General features: G+C 43.1%; 1 protein-coding gene across 1 annotated transcript in view; it reads right to left on the minus strand.

Annotated features, from left to right (window-relative positions):
• LOC111150878 (phospholipase D family member 5) overlaps positions 1–19,162 on the minus strand; it is a 378,454-nt gene that overhangs the window by 8,804 nt on the left and 350,488 nt on the right. The window contains exons 7-8 of the mRNA XM_022508546.1: positions 15,464–15,600; positions 5,473–5,641 (exon numbers count right to left, since the gene is read on the minus strand). Of these exons, the coding sequence (XP_022364254.1) occupies positions 5,473–5,641; positions 15,464–15,600 (306 nt within the window). The remainder of the gene's footprint in view (positions 1–5,472; positions 5,642–15,463; positions 15,601–19,162) is intronic.

Raw genomic sequence — 19,162 nt, forward strand, 5'->3', positions numbered from 1 at the left:
CCCCTGGGCCCAAGAGCCCACCGAAGTCATTCAACTTGCTAGTCCTAACTGGGTTTATCCTGCCTTGCCCCTTCCCCAACCCTGTAAACCAAAACAAAAGTTCTTGTCCATGTTTCCCTCACTCCTGCCTCCCCGATGACCCTGGGACTTCCCATCTTGCTCCCTTCTCTTGAGATTTGTGAATAAAACAGTCTTTCCAATGGCCTTCATCTCCTGATCTGTGGGTACTGTCATATCTAAATCATAGTCAGGCCTGTATCTTACGACACTGCTGAACTTGGTAAGTCTGGCAATGGCGCTCCTCTGACTACGTGTACTGAACTTGGAGTGAATCAGCTCACCCGGCAGATTCTTCACCCTTTTCCAGCACACTAGAGTGTGCTAAAATGACTCCACGTCCACATGCTTCCTGCTCCCTTCACTCCCTGGTTCACAGATCCTTCCTGAACACTCTTCATCAGCTACCTTTTTTGATTCCTTCCTTCCTCCCATCCATCCACCCAACACACACGTTTTGATTGCTTTGTGCCAGCGTCCTGCTAAGCGCTGGGAGTACAGTGCTTCACTTGCTTTTCCACGGTGTCCCACGTACCACTTCAGTTATCTAGAAAATGCCACCCCCGAGCTGAAATAACCCCCAGGATTCTCTCATCCATGGAAAGGTACCGAGCACAAACGGACTCTGTTCTCCGGGGTCTCTGCCTGGCTTCCTGGGACCGTACCAGTGTTTCCTCTAATCCCTGATTATCTGATTCCAAACTGAGAGTGGTGCCCCGATCCCACTCCTGGTTATCACGTTCACTTGCAAATCTGGTGTGGAAAACAGATCCATAATAGTGATCATAGACCTGTTTCTTTCCATTTTCTGAGGAGTAACTGACATCTATCACTGTATAAATTTAAGTTGTACCACAGTATGCTTTGATTTACACATATCGTGACATGACACACAATACGTCCAGCTAGCATCTATCTTCTCATATAGATACAATAAAAAGGTAAGAAAGAAGAATAAACAAAATTTCTCCTTGTAATGAGAACTCTTAGGATTTATTTTCTTAGCAACTTAACCTGCATACCACGTAGCAGTGTTAGCTGTAGTCATCATGCTGTACGTTAAATCTCTAGTATTTATCTTGTAATTGGAAATTTGTACCCTTGACCACCTTCCTCCAATTCCCCGTCTCCCCTACCTTTACACCCCACCCCCCCTGTAACCACAAGTCTCATCTCTTTTTCTATGACTTTGTGTTCTTTGTTTTTGTTTTCAATTTTAGATTATACATATAATATCTTACAGTATCTGTTTTTCTCAGACTTATTTCACTTAGAATAATGCCTTCAAGGTCCACCTATGTTGTCAAAAATGGTAGTATTTCTTCATTTTTCTGGCTGAATGATAGTCTGTTGTATAGGTATACCACCACTTCTTTATCCATTCATCCACTGATGGGCACTTAAGTTGTTTCTATGTCTTGGCTACCATGAATACTGCTGCTAAGAACACAAAGGTGCAGATACCTTTTTGAGTTAGTGTTTTAGTTTCCTTGGGATATAGCCCCATAAATAGAATTGCTTAATCACTGTAGTTCTACTTTTAATTTTTTGGGGATTCTCCATACTATTTTCCATAGTGGCTGTGCCCATCTACATTCCTGCCAACGGTGCACACAGGCTCCCTTTTCTCCACATCCTTGTTATCTCTTGTCTTTTTGATGATGGCTGTCCTAACATGCATGCTATGGTATCTCACAGCGGTTTTGGTTTGCATTTCCCTAATGACTAGCAGTGTTGAGCATCTTTTCATGTACCTCTTGGCCCTCTGTATATCTTCTCTGGAGAAATGTCTGTTCAGGTGCTTTGCCCATTTTTTAATTGGGTTATTTGTTATTCAGTTGTATGAGTTTTTGATTGATTTTGGGTATTAAGCCCTTATCAAATATATGTTTGCAAACATTTTTCCCCTTCCATAGGTGATCTTTTCACTTTATTTCTTTTTAATTTTGTTGCTTGTATTTTAGATGTCCCAATTATTACCTTAATCCATGTCAAGCAACTTCGTTCTTGTGTTTTCTTCTAGGAGTTTCATGGTTTCAGGTCTTACAGTTAAGTCGTTAATCCATTTTGTGTTCATTTTTTGTGATCGGTGTATGATTTGGGTCCAGTCTCATTCTTTTACATGTGGATATCCAGTTATCCCACACCATTTGTTGATGAGATTATATTTTTTCCCATTGAGTATTCTTGGCTCCCTTGTCAAATATTGGTTGGTTGCATATGCTTGGGTTTATTTCTGAGCTCTTGGTTCTATTCCATTGGTCTATTTGTCTGTTTTTATGCTAGTACCATATCTGATGACCGTAGCTTTATAGCATAGCCTGAAATCGGGAAGTGTAATACTTGCTTCTTTGTTCTTCTTTCTCAAGATTTCTTTGGCTATTCAGGGTCTTTTGCAGTTCCACATAAATTTTATGAGCGTTTTTTCTACTTCTGTAAAAATGCCATTGGAATCTTGATTGGATTGCATTGAATCTATAGATGGCTTTGGTTGTATTAACGTTTAAACAATATCCATTTTTCTAATCTGTGAATGTGGGATACCTTTCCATTTTTTTGCATTGTCTTCGATTTCTTTCATCATTGTCTTATAGTTTTCAGCATAGAAATGGTTCATCTCCTTAGTTAAGTTTATTCCTAAGTATTTTGTTGTTTTGATGCTAGTATAAATGGAATCTATGTCTTTATTTCTTTTTCAGAAATTTCATTGTTAGTGTGTAGAAACACCACTGGTTTTTGTATTTAATTTCATATCCTGCAACTTTGCTTAATTCATTGATTAAATCCAACATTTTTTGGGTTGAGTCTTATGATTTTATATATAGAAAATCATGTAATCTGCAAATAGAGACAATTTTGCTTCTTCCTTTTTAATTCTGATACTTTTTATTTCCTTTTCTTGCTCTGGCTGGGACTTCCAGTACTATGTTGAATAGGAGTGGTAAGAGCTGGAACACTTTTCTTGTTTCTGATCTTAAAGGAAAAGCTTTCAACTCTTCATCATTGAGTAAGATGTTAGCTGTAGGCTTTACAGACCTGTTTCTATTTCTAATACTGATTTGTGAATTCAGACATGTTCATGGCTACCACAGTTTATAAAAACCAGGTAAATGGAAAAAAAATTTCTGTTTTCCATCAATATTATTAGAATATTAGGGAGATTAAAATGTAATCTACATGAGAATCACAATTTTTTGAAATTTATGGTAAATCCTAGAATTTTATGTCTTTATATTGTTGATAACTTCAACTTTAAAAAAAATTTAATGGTATGAATGAGTTAAAGAACATTTTATCTATATTTTTGTTTATCCCAGAAATATATGTCAGATGTGTAGCTTCTCAAGTCTTTACAATGTACAATATAAATTTCTGTCTTTACAATATAAATGTTCCTGCTTCATAGTGTAGTTGTGAATATTAGATAGTACATACAAAGTATGTAATTCAGTGCCTGTCCAACTGTCTATACTCATGAACTTAAATTCCTTCATTTAAAAAAAAATATTAAGCACTTACTACTTCTAGGCAAAGTGAAATGAGATGCTGCCATAGAGTAATGATAAAGATGTAACAGATGTAACAACGGTTTACCCAATGGGTAGCAGGCAACAAGGAAATTGGTACTGTAGCATGGAAGGAATGGAGAACAAAGCAGTGGCAAAGTATTTGGTAAAATCATAACCTGCATTAATTTGGAAGGAAGACCAAGCACTCCCCCCACTCCCCGCCCCCCCAAAAAACCTCTGGCTACAGGGCAAGGGATAGGGAACAAATTGTTAATAGTATATGTTGTTTGTTATTAGTGCTTTCAGGAAGTCATCAGAGGAGATGAATGAGCTCAGGATCAGGTGTGCTGGCTTGTAAGCAGACAGGAAAGAGAACAGATATACTGGAAATTTGGTATTTCAATGGGTTGGAAAAACGGATTGTGCTAGGAGCCTAAGAGCAGAAAATTAGTTTGAAAAATACTTTTAAGTGACTGAGGCCAGTTAAGACTCAATCCTGCAGCAAAGATCTGATAACTGGAATAATCATAATCGGTATAATCTTCCCACCCAAGTCTGATGAGCTGAATAAAGCCACCATTAATGAGAGAGAGAGGGAGAAAAGGAGGGGAAGGGGGAGAAAGGGGGGAGGGGGCGGGAGGCAGAGGCAGAAGTATAGGGGCAAGGAAGCATATTGGTCATGTTTCAGAATTATGTGCAACAAAACTTTTGGCTGTGGCTACTGGTACATACATTTAACTGGCCTTCCCCTGTCCCTGTTATTTGGGGAGGAGGTAACTTCAGCCTGGGTTTTGGGTCTTATGCATAATCGTTTTCTTTTTAGTTTCTGTTTATCAAACTGTGAGGTCCAGAACTGCACGTCTCTGGGAGGTCCTGAACTTTGTGCTGTGTGGTACCCAATGGGGGGTGAGGGTTCTCCATGTGGGTGCCCAGAATGGCAGACTGATGACCCACAGACCTGTTCCTTTGTCTTTTTGGGAACGCGCCTCCCCTGCCATTAGGTGTGGCAGGGCCGGCGACTTCTGAGCAGCAGCAGAAAGGCTAACGGGATCTTCACACCTCCAGGTCCACCCCGGAAATGCGTCACAGGCAGTCCTCCATTCTCTTTCCTGGCCTGGGGATGCTGAGGCTTGGGACTACCTTGGAAGCTATGTGTCAGAGCGGATGGTGACGTCCCTGTCATCTTGGTCCCTAAAGACTGCATGGAGCACAGAGCCATCACCCAGAAGGGTTCCTGGCACAGAGTAGGGTCTCAGGGTACATTTACCGAATGACTGCAGTGGGGGTTGGAAAAGGTGAGCCCTAAAGGACTAGCGGGCCTTAGTCAGATAAGGCACAGAGGAAAAGAGTGCTGTAGGCAGAGGGAACAGCGTGTGCAAAGGCCCAGAGGGGAGGAAGAAGGCATCACATGTGAGGACCCGAGGAGAATCAAAGATGAGCTATGGCATTGCTACACTGAGCTGAAAACCTGGTCCTGATCTTGCCTCCCTCAAAGTATGTGGATTAGCACCCAGCCCGAGGGACTGGAGCTCAGGTGGTGGTGGTGGGACACTGTGGAGGAGCACGTGTCGCTCCTTTGATGGTCACAGACTTAGAAACAGGAACGGCAGGTGAACGAGGCAGTTCAAGCAAAGCAGAGAAAACCCAACAGGCAGTGTGTGAAAACAGGGTGAGGCCGGGAGGGCTCCAGCAAACACGGGTTCCAGGCTCTTTTTCTCCTGTGTTTGTCTTAAAAAAAAAAAAAAAATACTTATCCTACTTTTGAAATATTTTCTCACTGTCAGAGACCGTAATCCTGGTTCTTAACTGGCAGTTTATGCAAATGCGTGTGCCTACAGCTTTCACGGACGTGGGGAGGGAATCAGCCCTTTTTATGTAATAATACTGAAGTCAACATCATACTTACAACTTTCAAACTGCAGTTGGCTATTTCAGTGCAAATAGCTTTAAGAGATGAAATAAAGTTAAATGTAAGGGGGTCAGTTTCCTTCCAGAAGCTTATAAGGAGTCGAACTTTAACGCTTCGCAAAACTAATGCTTCTCTTATTTTCCCATCCAAGTCTGGCCAGTAAGTCCTGTAGGAATAATATCCATGTGGATAAAAATAAAGAAAATAAGTTAGTTTGGGGGAAGAAATTTACTAGACTGCAAAGAACATTTATATTAACCCAATCATTACTTTGTTCTTCAATATAGACATAACCTGATAGGATACCTTGAAAACAAACAGATCTCCTGGGTTGGGCACCGACAGAGGATACTCTCCTGGGTCCTCCCCCTGCCTGAAATGAGTTCTCCCACCACCGGGGCCTCAGGGGGTGTGGACAGACTGACCTCCACCACCTGCTGTCCTCACCGCTCCTAATCACCTCAGCTCACCTGTGCGCTGAGAGTCAACTTTCCAACAGAATTCTTTGAGCACCCCATTAGTCCCCAAAGGCTTCGAGAACTTCTTCTTTGGAAATTGCCACCCCCCGCCCCCCAAGTGAGCTTCTGCTCTGACTACCCAAACTTCCCCATACTCTCATTTCCAGGCTGCCTTCCTCTTTCCTGACCAAGCCACCAGCTACTCTGGCCCTGGACTTCTCCACCAGGCCAACGGGATCTCCTGGAGGCTCAGCCTCTGCCCCGAATCCATAGCCTTTTGCCTTAACTAACTCCTGACTCCTCCTGAGGCCACAGCTTCTCCAGAACTTCTGCCATGTTATTTGCCACCACAATTTACCCACCTGGTTTAGGAGATGGGGTCGGCCCCCCCAACACCACACAGTGTCACTTCCAGAACTGTCATCGATTTCTCATTTAAAAAGAAAAACAACAAACATTTCTATCTTAAAGACAAGCCCCAAATCTCTCTATCTCCCCTCAGCTCTAATGCGCGTAGACCTTCTGTTCACTGGTTCAAATCTTTCCCTCATTCCAGGCCAACTCAGTTTGGACTAATAAAGTATTATCAAAACCTTAGCCTGCTGGCTTTGTAATCAGTGCACCTCCAAATGTCTCCTCTTTGTATGGACTAGCCTGTGGTCCCCCAGTGTCCCGCACCCTGTGAAATCCCCACTGAGTGCTCTCCTGACCTCTGTGACCCCCTCACTCTCCAGCTCCATCAGCTCTGGGTCCCTTTCCCAACCCAGCCCAACCTCAGTGATCACCTGAAGAACACATGCCCTGCCCCTTCCTCGAGCTCTTGGGCCAGAGCCACACCTCCCTTGGTCTGTTTCTACAGCCACAAAGCCAAGGACTGCTGAACAAGATCAGCTCAGCCCCGTGAGGTATGAGACATCACAAAGGCATCTAGGCCTTCACCGCCATCCATCACCCCGTCCTTGCCTTGGGCAAGTTCTTCCTCTAGGACCTTTCTGTAGCTACTCTAAGCTTTACCCCACTCAAGAGAAACCGGTTTCTCCCTCTATGCACAACGTAGAGCTTCTCTGTTCTGATCTTTCACAACTTTCTCCCCCCCCCCCCCAAGAGCCTCACACATCCTTCTCCCCTTTCCCCCAGCTCAGAGGATAAGGCAACCTGTTCAGGGTCAGACCTGGACCACCCTACCCCCTGGGCTATTCCCCTGACCCTTCGCAACTGTGTTTCATTGGCCATTCCTTCCCAAAGAGAGTTTCAACCCCCCCGCCCCGCCACCCCTTCCTCTTAGTTTGAGAACAAAATGTAAATCTTTCTCAGAAAACCCTCCCCTGACTGCATCTCTGTGTGGCTGGTGCACAATTTCTTTTCCCTTTTGAACTAAACTTCCATCTGTCTATCATTGGTCTTGGAGTGTAGCTGACACACGTTACGTTGGTCTCGGTGTACAACACAGCAATTCAGCATCTCTAGATATTACTTTGTGCTCACCACAAGGGCAGCTGCCATCTGTCCGCACACAGCACCGTGATACGATCATCGAGTATGTTCCCTATGCTGTGCCATCATCCTTGTGACTGACTCGTTCTGCAGCTGGAAGCCTGTACCTTGCTATCCCTTTGCCCATTTTGCCTATCCTCCTGCCCCTCCCCTCTGGCGACTATCAGTTTGCTCTCCGTATGTATGGGTCTGTCTCTACTTTTTTGAACGTAACTTCTCGAGAGTGTCATCTAGAACCTCTGACTTTACTTCACCGCCCCCACTCACTCCTCGGTCTACTGCCCCCTGGCCTCCAGCTCACCATTTTTGTGCAAATCTCCAAGTCAGTGGTGATGTCCCAAAAGCCAAATCTAATGGACATCATTCCATTCTTATTTTACTGTTAGTTTAAGCCACATGTGTCTCTGTTGATGGTTCTTTCCTTCTTGAAAGGGATTCCATGGCTTCTATGATCATGTGGTTTGATGGTCTGTCCCTTATCTCTCACAGTGTTCCTTTATCTATTGTACGGTCCATACACCCTTAGGACTCCATCACCATCCCATCCTCCTCTCTACAGGCCATCTCCATGGTGGCTTCATCTACGCACTTGATCTCAACTGTCTCTAGAGTTGAAAAGCTCCAAATTCACATCACCAGGCTAACCTTCTTCAGACTTCCTTCTGGATATCTTTGTAAGATCTTTACCCATCTGGACCTTTATAAGGAACTTAAAGTCACAAATCTGCTTATTTCCTTCTACTTTGTATAACATTCATCATCTCATCACCCAAAGCAAAAACCTGGCAATCCTTCTTGTGCCTGCTCTCCTTTTCCTCATGTACTTCAGAGATATTCCTGGAATGTATATCCTTTATTCTCTCCTCCCAGTCCATCATCATCCCTGACCTGGGCCACTTTAACTGCTCCAAAATGGTTTCTCAGCCTCCGGTCTTGTCCCTGTCAAGTACATTTTCCATGACCACCGAAGTGATCTGTTTACAAGTGCATCTCCCTTGATTAAAACATAGTAGAGGCTCCCCAAAGTCACAAGACTCCCTCACAGTCAGATCCTCCTGTCCTTGGTCCCTGCCCTCCCTCCAACTTGAGAGATCCAACTTGATCTCTCACCGCCTGTATCCAGCACCAAACCTGTTACAAATCCTGGCATGTGGTAGGGCTATTTTTCCCCACCTGAAACTTTGCCCAAGCTGTCCCTTCTACCTGGAAAACTCCTTCTTATCCTTTGTTTGATCAACTCCTCGTATTTTAAAATGTAATCAGGTAGCATTTCCTCCAGTAAGCTTCTGCTACCTTTGAACCTGCCACAGCTGCTCTCTCACTGAGGACCTATAATATGATATGGATATACTATTGTACCATTCACCGCACTGTGCTGTTATAATAGGTTCTGTGTCCATTCGCCCTATGGGATGGAGTTCCTGGGACCATACACCGCTCAGACTTTACTCACTCCTGCACAGTGCCCAATAAATATTTGTTGAATGCAAGCATAAGTGAAGAATATTAATAGCCCACAGACCAATCAGCCTCCTTTTTTTCTTATGGAATAAATTCGATGCATAGCATTGTATAAATTTAAAAAGCTACACAGCACATTACTTTTGTACAGTCTTATATTGTAATGATTGCCAATGTACTGACAGTCACCGTATTACATAATCACAGTAAAATGCTCACAGCACACTAGCCTTGACCTATTTACTACTCATTACAAGTTTGCAGTCTTAAACACTGTCACTCTTGTCCCTTATCCCCCAGCCATTGGTAACCATCATTGCACTGTGTTTTCTACAGGTAGAACTTTTCTAGATTCCATACAGAAGTGATATGGATTGCAAAAATCTTTCCCCATTCTGTAGGCTGTCCTTTTATTTTGTTAATTGTTTCCTTTGCGGTGCAAAACCTTTTGAGTTTGATATAGTCCCATCTGTTAATTTTTTGTTATTGTTGTTTGGGCTTTGGTGTCATGCCAAAAGAATTATTACCAAGACCATTATTGATGGGCTTTTCCCCTATATCTTCTTCTAGGAGTTTTATGATATCAGGTCTTATCTTTAAGTCTTTGATCTATCTTGAGTTAATTTTTGTGAGTCGTGTTGATAGGGGTCCAACTTCACTGTTCTCTATGTTTTTCTCCAGTTTCCCCCAGCACCATTTGTTGAAGAGATTGTCCTTTCCCCATTGAGTGTTCCTGGTGCCCGTGTTGAACATTAGTTGATTGTATAGGCTAGGGTTTAGTTCTGGGCTATTTTGTTGCATTGGTTGATGTCATTTATTTTTGTATTGTTTTTATTACTACGGCTTTGTCATGTAGTTTGAAATCAGGAAGTGTGATGCCTTGAACTTTGTTCTTTTTCTCAGGATTGTTTTTGGCTGTTTGGGGTCTTTAGTGGTTCTGCACAAATTTTAAGGTTATTTCTTTTATTTCTGTGAAGAATGCTTTTGGTATTTTGAAGGGGACTGCACTGAATCTGTAGATCACTTTCAGTAGTAGAGTCACTTTAACAATATTAATTCTTCTAGTCCACGGACAGAGATGCCTTTCCATTTATCTGTGTCTTCTTCAGTTTCTTTCAGCAAAGCTTTGTAGTTTTCACTGTACAGATCTTTCACTTCCTTTGTTAAATTTATTCCTAAGAATATTGTTTTTGATGTTACTGTGAATGTGATGGTTTTCCTGCTTTTTCAGAGGATTCATCATTGGTGTAAAGGAATGCAACTGATGTTGTATCGTAACACTTTACTGAAATTGTTGATTAATTCCAACAGTTTTTTTTTTAAACTGATTTTCTAGGATTTTCTACATATAAGGTCACATCATCAGCAAATAATGGTAATTTTACTTCTTTCTTCCCAATGTGTATTCCTTTTATTTCTTGCCTGATTGCTCTGGCTAGGGCTCCCAAGACTGTATTGGGTAAGACTGCTGACAGTAGGCATCCTTGCTTTTTTCCTGATCCTGGGGGAAATGCTTTAATTTCTCTCCAGTGAGTATAATGTTAGCTGTTGGTTTGTCATATATGGCCTTTATCATGCTGAGTTATAGTCCTTCGGTACTCATGTTAGAGGTTGTTTTTTTTTTTTTTAATTATCATGAAAGGGTGTTGTATTTTGTCAAATGGTTTTTGTCTATTGAGATGATCATGTCATATTTATCATTTTATTGATGCAGTGTATTTGCATTTGTTGACTTGCGTATGTTGAAATACCGTTGTATCCCAGGGATAAAATCCCATTTGTTCATTGTGTATAATCCTTTTTAATGTGTTCCTGAATTCGGTCTGCTAATATTCTCTTGAGAATATTTGCATCTATATCCATCAGGGATATTGGTCTATAGTTTTCTTTCTTGTGGTCTCATCTGATTTTGGTAGCAAAGTAATGCTGGCCTCACAGAATGAGTTTGAAAGTGTTTCTCCTTCTTGGTATTTTGAACAAGTTTGGGGGAGGACTGGTGTTAATTCTGCTTTAAACATTTGGTCCTGAGATTTCTTGTGTTGGGAGGTTTTTTTTTTATTACTGATTCAATCTCTTTACTCACAACTGGTCTGTTCAGATTTTCTCCATCTTCCTGTGTTAGTCTTGGTAGGTTGTGTGTTTCTAGAAATGTAGTCATTTCTTTTAGTTTACATAATTTCTTGACATATAATTGTTCAGAGTAGTCTCATAATTCTAGGTATTTCTGTAGTATCAGTTGTAATGTCTCCTCTTTCATGTTTATTTCTTTGAGCTTTCTCTCTTTTTTCCTTAGTTAGTCTAGCTAAAGGCTTCAATTTTGTTTTTCTTTTCAGAGAACCAGTTCTTGGTTTGTTGACACTTTCTATTGATTTGGTCTCTATTTCATTTATTTCTGCTTTAATACTTATTTTCTTTTTTTAGTTCCTTGTGGTGTAAAGTGAGGTTATTTAAGATCTTTCTCCTTTCCCAGTGTATGTATTTATAGTCATAAACTTTCTTCTTGGATCTGCTTTTATGCATCCCATAATATTCGATATGTTGTGTTTTCAAGACAAGTTTTAATTTCCCTTTTGATTTCTTCTTTGACTCAACAGTTGTTTAGAAGTGCTTTTAGTTTCACGTATTTGTAGATCTTTTTACTGTCTTCTTGTTGATTCCTAGTTTCTTATGATTGTGGTCAGAGAAGATAGTTGGTATGATTTCAACTCTCAAATTTGCTGATTTGTGGCCTAATACGTGATTTATCCTGGAGAACGTTCCACGTGCACTTGAGAAGAATGTGTATTCTGGTGCTGTTGGGTGTGATGTTCTGTGCGCGCCTGCTAAGTCCGTTTGTTCTAAAGCTAGGTTCAACTGCAACATCTTCTTGTTGACTTTCTGTCTGGTTGGTTTATCCATGGCTGTTGCTGGGTATTAGAGTGCCCTACAATTACCGCATTATTGTCTCTCTCTCCCTTAGGATCCCTCATTAATTGCTTAGTACGTTTTGAAGTCGCAGAGTTGGCAGCAAGCCCGTACATTTCCGATCGCTCTATCTTCTTGATATACTGGCCCTTTTATCATTATATAAGGACCTTCTTTGTCTCCTGGGACCCTTTCTGGCTTAAAGTCTATTTTGTCTGATATAAGTATGGTTATACTTGCCTTCATTTCTGTTCGCTTGAGGAGTGTCATCTTGCATTCCCGCACTCTGAGCCTGTCGTGTCTCTAGAGCTGAAGTGAGTCCCCTGTAGGCAGCATATTTGCTTTTTTGTCCCTCCCGCCACTCTGTGCCTTTTGATTGGTGAGTTCAGTGCATTTTCACAGAGGGTGATTGCTACTAGGTAAGCATTTACTTACTACTGGCCATTTCATCTCCCGCCTTCTGGTTTGGTTTTTCCGTGTTTCTTTTTCTTTCTGTTTCGGTCTGCTTTTGCCAGTTGGTGGTTTTCCAGGATGATTTGGTCGTTCTCCCTCCTTTTTATGTTTCACATCTCTGCTCTAGATTTTTGTCATGTAGTTACAATGGGGTTTACACAAGGCATCTCATAGAAGAAAGCAGTCTTTTCTCTACTGACTGCAGTTTTCTTTTCACCTATCATCCTTTTGCTCCTCTCCTCCTGTACTTTCGAAGTCGTGATGTTACCTCTTCCTCAGCTGTGACTTCATCCCCAGTTTTAGTAGCGAGAGTTATGTTAGCGAGAGTCTTTTCCTTTAGCATACAGTTAAGAGTATAATCTACCATTCCAAAAAGGAGTTAAATATTATAATATTCTAATTCCAACTGCTTGCTTATCACCCTAATCGGAACTTAGTGTGCTTTCATTTTGTTGTTGTTTTTGTTTCAATTTGAAGAGCTCCCTTCAACACCTCTTGTAAGGCAGGTCTCCAGTGGTGAACGCCCTGAGCTTTTGTTTTTCTGGGAAAGCCTTTGTTTCTCCTTCACATCCGAAAGGTAACTTTGCCAGAGGGGGTTCTTGGCTGCCAGCCCACATTTTTATTGTTCCTTCACACTTTTACTGGTTTCCTTCTGAAAGATGTATTGCATGTGACTGAGGAAATAAATAATGAACCACCGCACACTGAGAACCAAATAAATAAGTGAATTGCTTAAAGAAAGAGCACCCGATGGCTAAAACAGGAAGAAGTGAAATAGGGCCTCTGGTTTTTTTACTGCAAGATCTACTTAGCCACACATCATTGTTCTGCTCTCTTCCCACTTCTTTGAAAAGTAGAAGTTACTTCTAACATTGCTGCTAAGTGATGGTGTATATTTTTTTTTTACAAGTTGCCAACTATTTCTACTTTGGGAGCATGTGAATTTTTCCTTTCATTTGGATGTTTAGCAGTGCGTACACTAAAAGTTAAGTCTGTAGCATATTTGATAGTATCTATTTGTTTATTCAAGTTGGAATCACTCCTGAAAGATTTCTCCAGGGCAAGGAGTCAGGCTGACTTAAATATTTTTTCTTTTCTTTTTCTTTACTGTAATGAAAAGGAAGTTTAATATACAGAAACAAAACAAAACTTTCTCATAGACTGGCTAGTGGTAATGTTATTCAAAAGTTGTCTTTCAAACCTGAAAGACCCAGCTTGCTTAATTTTTTTTTATACTACCGAAAAAGAGTGTTTTGCCACAAATGAATAACGAACAGAGACATGTCACTGGCATGTTTATAATTATGAAATATCTAAAGCCCATTTACTTGATAAGAAAATAGTTAGAGGTAATTAGAGTATTTTAAAGTAAGGTGAAAGCTCATCTGGTTACGGTTGAGATTTCACCGGTCCTACTTTCAGATTGATGAGTGGGGCATTAAGTGCTTAAAGCAGTTTGTTGTTTTCCTTTGGTGAGACTGTGAAAGGAAGAAAAAGTGTAGCTCTCTGTGGCTACACTGTTCTACTGCGGCACGGATGATGAAGTCATGCCACCACTCGCAGAAGTAAAATGCACCAAAACAAAAAACAAACCAAATAGACATTCTCAGCTGACACAAACTTCAGTGTCTTTTCCCAGGGGGTTTCCAATTTTTTTTTCATTCTTACATATTTAATTACAGCTTAGATGTTTGAACTATTTCTTATGTCTCTGATGACTTTTCATCAGAATCCTTGACAACAGGGGCAGGTCTTACAATATTTTAAGTATGAGAAAAGAACTCTTCTTTTACTAACAGCTGAAATGGGAGATTAATAACCCAAATGCAAAACTTCATGTGAGTTTTCCGTTCTTTATCATTCTTTTAGTTTTCTCTAACTTTTGCTTTTCCAAGATGTTTTAGGTTCTCCATGCTAACTCCCTCCCCCCAACCCCCTCCAACCATAAAGGAGCTTAATTTTGTTCCTGGGACTTCATGGGATGAAGGTTTTGTCAATCCTAAGAAATCATCCTCCATACTAACATAAGTCCATAAACTTGACCTTCTTCTCCTTCCACAATAATGGAAAAATCAGGCAAAACCTATCTATTAGGTTTCAAAATCGTGCCCAGGGGGAGTTGACATCTAAAATGGTATCTGAAACCACATACACAATAAACAAGAGGAAAATGAAAAAGAGGGCTGGAAACTGCACAAGTAGATGGGTAAAAACCTATGAATATTCAAGGATGTACCGCATTTTAAAGTAAAAGTGTTTTCATAGTGTCTCCAGCAGTTCTGGGAGAAACATGTTTTCACAATCCTACAGCCATTTGCATAAGGAAGCATATTATGCCTATGTGGGGTTGGCAACTTAAAAAACATTAAAGCAATAGAGAGCACGCATAATCATTTTACTGCAGCAAATGGTTATTTTGAAATTGTAATTTTCCAAATTAAAAAGTCTCAGGTGGTACTCCCAGAAATGTGCCCTTTGAAAACTTTTCCTGGACGAAATGGGTTCTTTAGAACACAAGCACCCAAATCTTTGCACTCCCAGCAAGAAAGCAAAAGCAGGAAACATTTGGGGGCAGAGCCACGCCTGTATCCATGTAAATATTCAGGGACTTAAACACTGCCCCAAACAGTGATGAATTACTGAAAAAAAAAATCCCTTTATTTTTAAAATGCTTTCTTCTTCATAGAGAGGAATGGATTGACTGAGAACATACATGTTCTGAGTCTCCTCCTTCTTGAAGCTGATAGCATATGAAAGTTGAGCATTCAATGAAGACTGGCGGGGACACAACGAGATGACATCTCCTCCACGGAAGGTCTTGCCAGGCCTCCTCAGTGTCAGCATGTCCTTCAAGGACACCTGCGAACTCATCTTTAAGACGTTTTTTTCTGAATCATTTGGATTATTCCATTTATTTTTATTTTTCAAATAACGCTCAGGTTGACAACACCCCCATCTTCATTTTAAAGTCGTTCCAGTGCCTGTAAGGTAGAGCACTGAGGAACTCTGGCAGGAGGAGACGACCCCCGAGTCCTGCAGATGGACTGAGGGAGGAGACGTGTCATGGGCAAGATCCAAATGCAGACCGAGGAGGGCTGATGGGCAGCGACCCAAGGTGAACAGAGAGCGTCTCCGGGTGCAGGCTGGCTCCCCATGGCCCCCCATGTGTGCCTGGCCCTGGAGAATGGGCTCGAGGACGAGGCTGTGCACTCACTGACCTCTTGGTGCTGGTGCTGGAGATGGGCAGGTAGTCTGTGACCGCGATGTAGACGTACTGCTTGGCGTCATCGATCACGCTGTAGATAGCATCGATGTCGAAGCTTCTGTTCTTGGGGCAGAAGAGCTTGGGAGAATTCTGCAAAAACACACACAAAAACAAGCGTTTAGATTGCTTTTTGTTAGCTGGGGCTTTCTCTCTTTTGTTGCTGTGTTTTACATGTTCTAATGGAGCTTGGCTTTTGGGTCAAGTTTTGCAAACCAACTTCGCAGTTCTGGATGAGATCGGACTAATACATATGCGATCCTAGCATAGCTGAGGCATGTTCAGATCTGGGTGTGCTAGGACGGGTCTCGAGGCTGTCCTTTACGTCTGTTTTGGGAGGGAATTCTAACGTTCGATACCCACACCCGATTTGGGGAGCACTCTAACTCTAAACTTAGGGGGCTCTGGTGGACACCTTGTCAGGTAGAGCTGCAAATTTTCTCAGGAGTTACCGTGTACCTATTCTATACAGACGGTAAGTGGAGGGGCATGCGTAATCCAAGGAGTGTTTTGTACCGGAAGTCTGAATACATGGTTTCTGGAACTCCCTGCTGTGGGGGCGGGGCATTGGGTCTCTCATCCAAGGTTCAGGGGCTCCCCGCACCACGCTGCTGGGAATCCTCAACCCGGCTTAGGGAAGACAAAGTGGGTGTTCTAGATCCCGACCCGGAGGAATGCAGAGCGTGGGGGAGGGGGGCAGGAAAGGAGTCTGGTCAGCCCCGCCCCCACCCTGGCGTCCCTGCTCAGAAAGTCACCTTGGTAGCTGACTATCAGATGGTTTTTGATTATTTAAATGATTTTTACTTTGTTGAAAAAGACTAATGCCAAAACAACAACAAACCCTCATTAATGGACATAAAATAGAAACAAACCATACCACACAAAAGCAATAAAAAACAAAACCCAGAGCTGTCTCTCCCACTTGACCCAGCACACACATGGCGGTTACTCCGGCTGTCCCCGGGACACATGTTCCTGCTTTACAGCGTCTCCTGTGTCTCCCTGTCCCTCCTGCCATTTCTCCCTAGTGCTCTTTGCTGGGACTTTAACACATCATTTCCTTGTCACCATGATGTAAACACACACACACACACAGTCTGGGAATCCTGCCTGAACTCATCGGGGGGCTCTATCTCTGGCCCTCTGTCCCTGGCCTCCCGTTTCTCTGCCTCCCTCCTGGGCCAGCCACCATGCCCTCCGTGCCCCAAAGGGAAGGAACGGCCCAGCCCCCATCTGTGTGCTCTGTGTGTCCGCATTTCTGGCCCATCGGAGTCCTAGACTTCCTCTGCGCTCCAGCTCAAGGATGAGACCCTCCGTGGAACCCAGAGGCTCCTTCTCCTTTCTCTGGCCTCTCATAATATGATTTATCTGTGATATTAGTTAGCCTATGGCCCCTGCCTCACCGGCCTGCCGAGACAGTCCCTGGCTGGATTTTAGGAATTATATGCCACTCATATTTCTGTCTCTATCAATACAGTCAATATGGAAACGACTTAATTCCCTCAGCCTGTTGGGTCTGCTTTAAATGTTAGCACCAGGGGGCCTGGGTGGCTCAGTCAGTTAAGTGGCTGCCTTGGCTCGGGTCATGATCCCAGAGTCCTGGGATCGAGTCCCGCGTGGGGCTCCCTGCTCAGCAGGGAGTCTGCTTCTCCCTCTGCTGCCCCCCCTGCTTGTACTTTCTCTCTCTGTGTGTGTCAAATAAGTAAACTAAATCTTTAAAAAAAAATGTTAGCCCCAGACCAGGGCCCGAGCCAGTCCTCACACGCAGCCGGAGGCCCCTGTTTTTGTTTCGAAGTCTCCTGGATTTCCTTGTGGGTTCCCAAAACTAGTTTTGGTTTCAGGGAGGAGCAAATGGAGGCGTAGTGTCCTTGGTCTCCTCACATCTGGTCGTGCGTGGTGCCATCCAGTGCTCCTGGCCCGGCTTCCGCATTTACAGCCTGCGGCGTCTGGGCAGGGTCCCTTCCACCTGCTGAGCCCCGTGGCTGAAGGGGGGTGGGTCATCACCCGACACACCCGTCTCGCTTCTGGGCCTCTTCTGTGCTTGCTGGTCTTTGTTCCGCCAATAGCACTCAGCGCCTGCCACGTCCCAGCTCTAGTCTGGCCACTTGGCATACATCAGTGGCCCTAATAAGTTGCTGGCTTGGTGGCGTTTATTCTAGCCTGTGACATGGGGTCGTCTTCATGAGTCTGGGTGCTTCTGCACTGGCATGTGCCCCGCTGGGCTGCTTATCTCCAGCACCTGGTTATCTCCATGCCACTCCTAGCCCCTGCTATATAGCAGTATATGTGGGCTGAACGTGAGAGGGCTTCCTACGTTAACCAGCGCTGCAGGCTGGAGGGACTCCCGGATCGGACCTCACTCCCAGTGGAGCTGCTTCACGTTGGGTATTTCCATCTGCTCGGGAATAGCCCTGGATGTGCACTTGCCCACCACGTAGCTTCCTATGGTCCCATCGCCGAACCCGATGCCTGGAGTTTGGCAGGTGTTGCATGTGTGTATTAGGGAAATGCGTGACTATTTGTGTCAGTCCCCCCGTCCCTGGGGGCGTGGCGGTGCCTGACGGTGTGTTCCAGAGTCCACTACCTTTGAAAATAGTGTCTCGATATACCAGTGGTTTTGAAATATTTGCTTAAGACGTAAGTGAATGAACAACCACCTGAAGAATGACTGATCTACTGGTCCGACAGAGGAAGTTAACTAGTTCCAATAATTTAATTAGAAGGCTGTTAAGTCTCCCTCTTATTGGTCCTGAATTAATTTTTTTTTTAAGAAGATTTTATTTACTTATTTGACAGTGAGAGAGCACAAGCAGGCTTCCCGCTGAGCAGATAGCCGGATGTGGGGCTCTATCCCAGAACCCTGGGATCATGACCTGAGCAAAAGACAGATGCTTACCTCAGCAAGCCACCCAGGTAGCCCCTGAATTAATTTTCTGAGCCTTGCACTGTGTACTCCTTTATTATGGGAAGGAGCAGGAAAACATTCTCTTTGTTTTGGTTCTGTGATGACCTTTTACCACTCCAGTTCTCTTCTGCACCTGCATCTAGGCAATATGTTTCTCTTTCAGATCAATTAGTGCCTTAAACATGCACATAACTTGCTTTGTATAGTCTTTAAATGCTCGCCTTAGCAGGCTTCTGATTTATTTCACAACTGTTTCCTGGTTTGTAAAGAGTCCACACTCCATCCCAAGAATATTTAAGTTAAAATATATTAAACACAAAAAGCTGGCCCCACGGAAGGGAGAAAGTATTTGCAAACTGTATATGCGGAATGTATAGGAACACTCACCACTCAATAATAAAAATCCAAGTAAAGTGAGCAAAGGATTGGAAAGACATGTCTCAGAAAAGATGAACAAAGGGCCAACAAACACACTAAAATATACAAGTAAAAACCACAGGGACATACCATTTCACACCCACCAGGAGGGGTGAAATAAAATCGAAAATAACAGGCATTGGGAAAGATGTGGAGACACGGGAGCTGTCATTTGTTGCTGGTGGAATCGTCAATGGGGCAGCCAGTTTGGAGAACGGTTTGTCAGTCTCAGAGTGTGCCGCACACAGCTGTCACACGGCCCACCACACAGCTGTCACACGGCCCACCACACAGCTGTCACACGGCCCACCACACAGCTGTCACACGGCCCAC

Source organism: Enhydra lutris, unplaced genomic scaffold, assembly GCF_002288905.1.
Source record: "Enhydra lutris kenyoni isolate GAN:26980312 unplaced genomic scaffold, ASM228890v2 scaffoldscaffold24, whole genome shotgun sequence".
Taxonomy (NCBI): Eukaryota; Metazoa; Chordata; class Mammalia; order Carnivora; family Mustelidae; genus Enhydra; species Enhydra lutris.